The 6,152-nt window shown below is 48.2% G+C and overlaps 1 protein-coding gene and 1 long non-coding RNA gene across 3 annotated transcripts; one reads left to right on the forward strand and one right to left on the reverse strand.

Moving 5' to 3' along the window:
* Positions 1-224: 224 nt before the first annotated feature.
* LOC117833929 (uncharacterized) lies at positions 225-1,251 on the forward strand. The gene is made up of 2 exons (XM_034713518.2): positions 225-472; positions 571-1,251. Exons 1-2 carry the CDS (start codon positions 304-306, stop codon positions 972-974), a joined length of 573 nt encoding a protein of 190 aa, XP_034569409.1. The 5' UTR covers positions 225-303; the 3' UTR covers positions 975-1,251.
* A 1,601-nt stretch (positions 1,252-2,852) lies between these two features.
* LOC117834092 (uncharacterized) lies at positions 2,853-4,516 on the reverse strand. 2 transcript variants are annotated; one of them, XR_004635694.2, is made up of 4 exons: positions 3,886-4,516; positions 3,572-3,650; positions 3,306-3,473; positions 2,853-3,190 (listed from the first exon to the last, which is right to left on the reverse strand). It is a non-coding gene; the product is annotated as an uncharacterized lncRNA (long non-coding RNA). The 2 variants fall into 2 exon arrangements; XR_004635696.2 differs by having other exon boundaries at positions 2,853-3,232.
* Positions 4,517-6,152: the final 1,636 nt, after the last annotated feature.

Genomic DNA, 6,152 nt, shown 5'->3' on the forward strand with positions numbered 1-6,152 from the left:
CATGCATAAAATACTTTGGGTATGAGATAATTTGTTTTGCATGCTACTTCACAAAGTGTGCTTTTATTAGTTGAAAATTTAAAAAATACTAATAGTTGTTAAATGGGCTCAAAAACCTGGGCGTGGGTATGGCCTGCTAAGACCGACTGTTCCTGGCTGTCCATATATCTGATCCGTTGGTTCAGATCGAACTCCGAAGCTCTCGCCGCACTTCGTGCGCCCATATATCTGTCCCCTCACTTCGTGCGCCCCTCTCGCCGCCATCCGGATCCATGATGTCGTCCATGCTCCTGCGTGCGTCCCATGTCGCGGCTCGCGCCGCTTGCTCAGCTATGTCTGCTGCATCTCGCCGTGCAGCCGGGGCGGGTTCAGCCGGTGCGGGCGCCCAAGATCTGCTTCTGCGCAGATTCCCCCCCCACCTCACCGCCGTTCGGGAGGTGCCTGTCCTCCCACATGGCCCGTTCCAATCAAGGTAATCCTATCTTTCTCCCTCTTCAGATCCACTTCTCTTCGTTTTGAATTGGGTTGATCAAAGGCAAAATCTAATGTCAATCCGATATGATCCAATAGGCGCACCTGCGCCTGTAGGTCGTTTTGTGTTCGACGACAAGGACCTCGAGTCAGATGAAGCCCTGTGGGCCTTGTATGAGCGCTGGTGCAAGTTTTGGGGTGAGGAGCGGAGCCGTGAAGAGATGCAGCGTTGCTTTGACGATTTCAAGGATTGTGCACTGTTTGTGCACCGTGCCAACAAGAATGGCGGCAGACTTGAACTAAACATGTTTGCTGATGGGAAGCAAGCTGGCGGACTCATATTTGCTGATAGGAAGGAAAATGAGAAACGACACATTCGTGTGCGTAGGGAGGTTTTTGAACGGCTGCCTAACAAGAAGTCACTTCTTATGGGGAGTGCTGGTCACAGCCGCGTCAATAATAAAGGCTCCGAGGAAGAGGATTTCATAGATCTTCTTGTTTGAATTCCCATCATCTGGAAGGCTCCTTGAATAATCAGGCCTGCATGGTGTGCTTATTTGTGTAAGTTTATGCTTTGGAACCAAAGCTGTGTTATGCCTGCTTTTGCAGGTCTTGCAGGTCTATCATCGTGCTTGCTTCTGCAAGTTATGCTTATTTGTACCAGGTCAAGTCATGCTTGCTTCTGCAGGTCATGCATATGTATTATAATCAATGCTTGTGTAATGGTACTCGTAATTGCTGTTATGTTCTAAGGCAGGGGCCATCCAGATGTTAACATAATACTCGTCCAGCATCAATCTATTCGATAAATAGCTCTGCAGGTGTGCGACAGTGCGAGGTCAGGATTGTTCAGGGCAGGGAATTTGGTGATAAATAAGATTGGAAAATTCAATCAGAAAACGCCACGTCGACCAGCAAACTTAGCTGCACTGAACATTGACATCACTTTGTACATTTGCTCGGCAATGTCTACAGTAGATTTTCCTTCTGGCTGCTGCAGACCAGATGCACCAAAGCGAGAATTCGAGTAAAATACATTGCATTGTACAACAGGCTCTGTGACTTCTCAATGACTTGTGTTAATGAATTATAAATCTTCTGTTTATTAAAAAAAGACTAGTAAAGTGCACGTGCGTTTTTTTTAAAAAAAGAACTTAAAAGCCAATGTCATGCAGGCTAAGGATTCTACTTGTACAAAGTGATTATGCAAGGCAGGTTGAAATCGTATTCTAGAGCACTTGGCCATCCTATCTGAGTATCACAACAGCTTCCCGCTAACATCAGTAGGGTAGAAGGATGTGCGCAATAAATTTTTCTCACCTAAAATCACATTGCAATTTCTTCTTGCTATGGTTATGAATTTTCAATTCTGATAGCGACCCCATCTTTGCACATTACAGTCACGACTAACGCTGGCAGCAACTGTTTCAACAAGCAAAAACGGATTTGCCTGGTGAGCTCTTATCTCCTCGGTATATTGATTTAGCAAACTGCACTCGCCATCAGAATCTTTTGTAGCACGATATATACCAAGCGATCAGAGGACTTAACATTCCAAGGCAATATGCATGATATACACTCGTATTGCCATGTTATAGACTTATGTTTATCGACAGGTTACCCATGCCCAGACAGCCATCTTTTGCTTGATAGCTAGCTACCGATCGGGAAGCACAGGCGCCTCACTTGAGACACAAAACTTGGCAGCCGAGTCGTGTCGTGTCATGTCATTTAAACGGGCTACAACTAATTTTCAATTAATGTCCTTGGAAATGCTCGATAGCATTGATACTGAAATGGAGAATCTGACAGCCGGGTCTTCTATGTTGTGTGTTCCTTTTTACATTCTAGAGTAGCCCTCATATTGCTCCAAGAATGAGTCATTAAAATTCTTGAAGCTCAACATCATGCGTGCTCGCAAAGACTCGGGGATGGACTTTCTTCAACATCATGTGGAGCCACATCAAACGTCAAGAACGTAAGATAACAGAGAAAAATGTCCGACATATGTTTATTTTTCCATATTGAGGCCACACGAGGAATGTAAATGCATGTCATTCAAAATAGAGTACCAGCTTAAAGAAGAACAAAAGAATAAAGAATCAAACAATGAGGGCTGTTTGACTAACAAAAATTTGCCCAGGAACATTCAAGCTCAGTGCTATTGAAGCAATCTTGTTGATCTCGTCCACTATCTGCAAGTTCAAATCAGAAGCGCGGTTAGCATCAGACTGTTGGCCATTATATTTTTAGGAAATGAACTTTGAAGTGCCTTTTTGTAAGATAGAATCTGTCAAATTTTAAAGGTTGAAGACTGATCTATAGTTTAGACTGGACAAAGAAGTAAAAGGGTTATATTGGTGCAAAAGATTTTTAGTACCAGGCGGTCCTGCTTGCTACACACCTTGTCGCGCGGCCTGTCCCGTCTGCTGCACCTCCATCGTGTGATCCCCTACCTGCACCACTGCATCGCTAGCATTGCAACACCATCAGCTGCCACCGCATCCCACCCGATCAGAGGCGAAGCCAGACTGAAAGGCCACTGGGGTCAGCTATTTTAAATGACGGGGTCGAACATACTTAAATTAGTGATGAACAGTGATTTTAGTTAAGGAATTTAGAACTCCATCGGGTCAGCTGACCCTGGTAAGAAGGGCCAGCTCCGCCCCTACACCCGATCGAGGCATGTCTTGTAGACCATGAAGGGGAGGGTACGTTCCTAGGAAGGATTTTTCAAGAGCGTCAATTTTGCATACCATCACTGCATACAAAATAAACAAAAATTGAGAAAGAAACATAAATTATGCCTGGAAAGTTAAACCATAGTTGCATACCATCTGGAAAGATTTTTCAAGAGTGTCTGTTTCACACAATCACCCTTAGCCAGCACAGTTAAGCGAGGTTGGGAGACCGTGGACGAGTCGGCGGTGGAGGGGGCCATCAATTGCTGGTGGAGTAGATATACAATCCATGTACTTAAAATCTTACCCGCAAGAATATTCCTTATAAAAAACTACAAATATTAGCACAAAAATAATATAAAATTACATAGGTTGCTTTCCTGCATATCTAAAAAAATGCAAATAGAAGTTTCACCTACATAGGTTGTTCGTCAATTTAGAGCAACCAAAGATAGATCTTGGGACAATCCATTTATGATACATGAGTTTCATTCTTATCTGCTTATGACAAAAAAGAATCACTTTAGATGAACTTTTGTATCCAAGAATAAATAACTTTATGCAATCATGCCACACGACAAGTGTTTCAGTTTACCATAAACTCATGAAATTAATGTCATATGAAATTGCATATTCATGTATTCCTGTGAATTTAAGTATAAAGTAATCAGGCATAATTAGAGATCGTCTATTAAGGTTACACAAATGCTGATCAAATAAGATGGCATTTGACCTTCTAATTCTCTGGCTGGATAGTGGTAAACTGGATTTGAAGCCCAAGTAGTAGCAAAGCAGCAACAGACGTGCGTGTGAGCATCTCCATTGGCAGCTGTGGTATTCCAGAGCCGCAATGGATATGATCCCTGTCACAGTGGTTAAGGTGCCCATGATATTGGTACGCATAAACCTGCAGATGTAGAGTAACACATTCTCCGATAAGCTTTCGTGGCAATGCATATATCAACACGCAGATGCAAAGCACGACTTAATACACCAGTGGTACAATTCATCAAAAAGGCTGCGGGCAAAGGACAAGAGTCAGTTAGAGTAGAGCACCCAACCTTCCAAGCAAGAATCACAGCTGGCGTAGGGCAGCCCAGATGGTGTTATCGAAGTAGCCATCTGGCCGCATCCGGCCGGCCGGCCAGCTCTGCACCACGACGGCACGGGGTAGCTTAACTACCAGTACGCCTACGATGGAGGGAGAGGGAGGCGGGCGGCGAGAATGAGATGAGGAATCGAGGATGAGGGACTTGCCCACTACCAGAAAAATGACCTCTCGTCCCTAACCGGTCACTTTTGGATCCGGGTACCGGATCCAAATTTGGAAACCTCCGGAGGTCCTCTAGTACCGGATGGGGGCTCCATCCGGTACTAGACCTCTAGTACCGGTTGGAGCCTCCACCCGGTACTAGACCTCTAGTACCGGTTGGAGCCTCCACCCGGTACTGAGCCCCTGTCCAGTACTAGAGGGCCTTCGGTCCACCCACGCCGCAACACTTAGATATTTTCATCCGGTCAGCGCGCTCCATGCCCCAACCCCTCCCTTATCTCCTCATCCGCTCCGCCTCCCTCATCCGTCTGTCTCCTCTCCCGTCTCTCTCTCCTCTCTCTTCCTCTGCGGGCCATTGACAAAGCAGAAGCGGCTCCCCTTCCTCGCCAAGCGAGCTTCCGAGCCAAGGGGTGGCTTGAGCTCATGCACGGTGACCTCTGCGGGCCGATGATGTCAGCTACACCAGGAGGACGGCGCTACTTCCTACTACTTGTCAACGATGTCTCCCAGTACATGTGGGCAGTCCTCCTCGACACCAAGGAAGCTGCGGCGGATGCCATCAAGCGCCTTCAGGTGGCTACGGAGGGCGAGTGTGGCCGCAATCTTCGCGTGCTGCGCACCAACAATGGCAGTGAGTTCACGACGGCTGAGTTCGCATCGTACTACGCCGACGAGGGGATCCAGTGCCACTACTCCGCGCCATACACTCCTCAGCAGAATGGTGTCGTCGAGCGGCGCAACCAGACAGTGGTGGCTATGGTTCAGGCCCTCCTCAAGTAGAGGGATGCCGGCCATCTTCTAGGGAGAGGCGGTGATGACGGCCGTCCACATCCTCAACCGCTCGCCCACCAAGGCGCTCGATGGCATGATGCCATACGAGGCTTGGCATGGGCGCAAGTCTGCAGTTGGTCACCTCCGCGTCTTCGGCTGCCTCGTCTACGTCAAGGAGCTGAACCACGTTAGCAAGCTCGACAATCGGAGCACCCCAGGGGTGGTCATTGGCTACACTGAGGGAGTGAAGGCCTACCGCATCCTCGACCCGGAGACACAGCGTGTGCGCACGGTGCGCGACATTTTGTTTGACGAAGGGCGAGGCTAGGCGTGGGGGAAGATCGTGGACGACAGCTCAACTCCGACGTACGATGACTTCACCGTCGACTTAGTCCACTTCGAGGGAGCTAGGGGAGTGGGAAGCTCTTCTTCGCCGAGCGTGCCTACGCTAGGCCCGGGTCTCCATTGACTCCGACGAGTACTACTCCGGCTGCTGCAAGTTCTCCACCGACTCCAACGAGTACTACTTCGGCTGCTGCGAGTTCTCCACCACAGCCGGCCACACCACACACTCCAGCGCCGACGGCCACTCCTCCAAGCACTGTTGCTTCGACACCGGCTCACGACAAGCCCTGCTCGATGGAGTTTGCTGCACCGCTCTTCGGTGACGAGGACCGCGTCAACGCATACCACGACAGTGAGCCTCTGTGGTACCGCACCGTGATGGAGAAGGGCAGGGACGTAGACTGAAACTCACATTGGAGATCAGGTTAGACGTGGGGTCCCATGTGAGAGTGCATCCTTGAGTTCAGGTAGTTCTATTTCCGATCTTTGGGTACGACTAATTGAAAGGTTGTTATGTGCAACCCATATAGTTGTACATAGCTGGTGATTAGGTATCTCCTACAGGATGAAAATCGGTTCGGATCGCCGCAATTCTCGGTCATTGAATGCAC

The sequence above is a fragment of the Setaria viridis genome, chromosome 8 (genome assembly GCF_005286985.2).
Source record: "Setaria viridis chromosome 8, Setaria_viridis_v4.0, whole genome shotgun sequence".
NCBI classification, from domain to species: domain Eukaryota; kingdom Viridiplantae; phylum Streptophyta; class Magnoliopsida; order Poales; family Poaceae; genus Setaria; species Setaria viridis.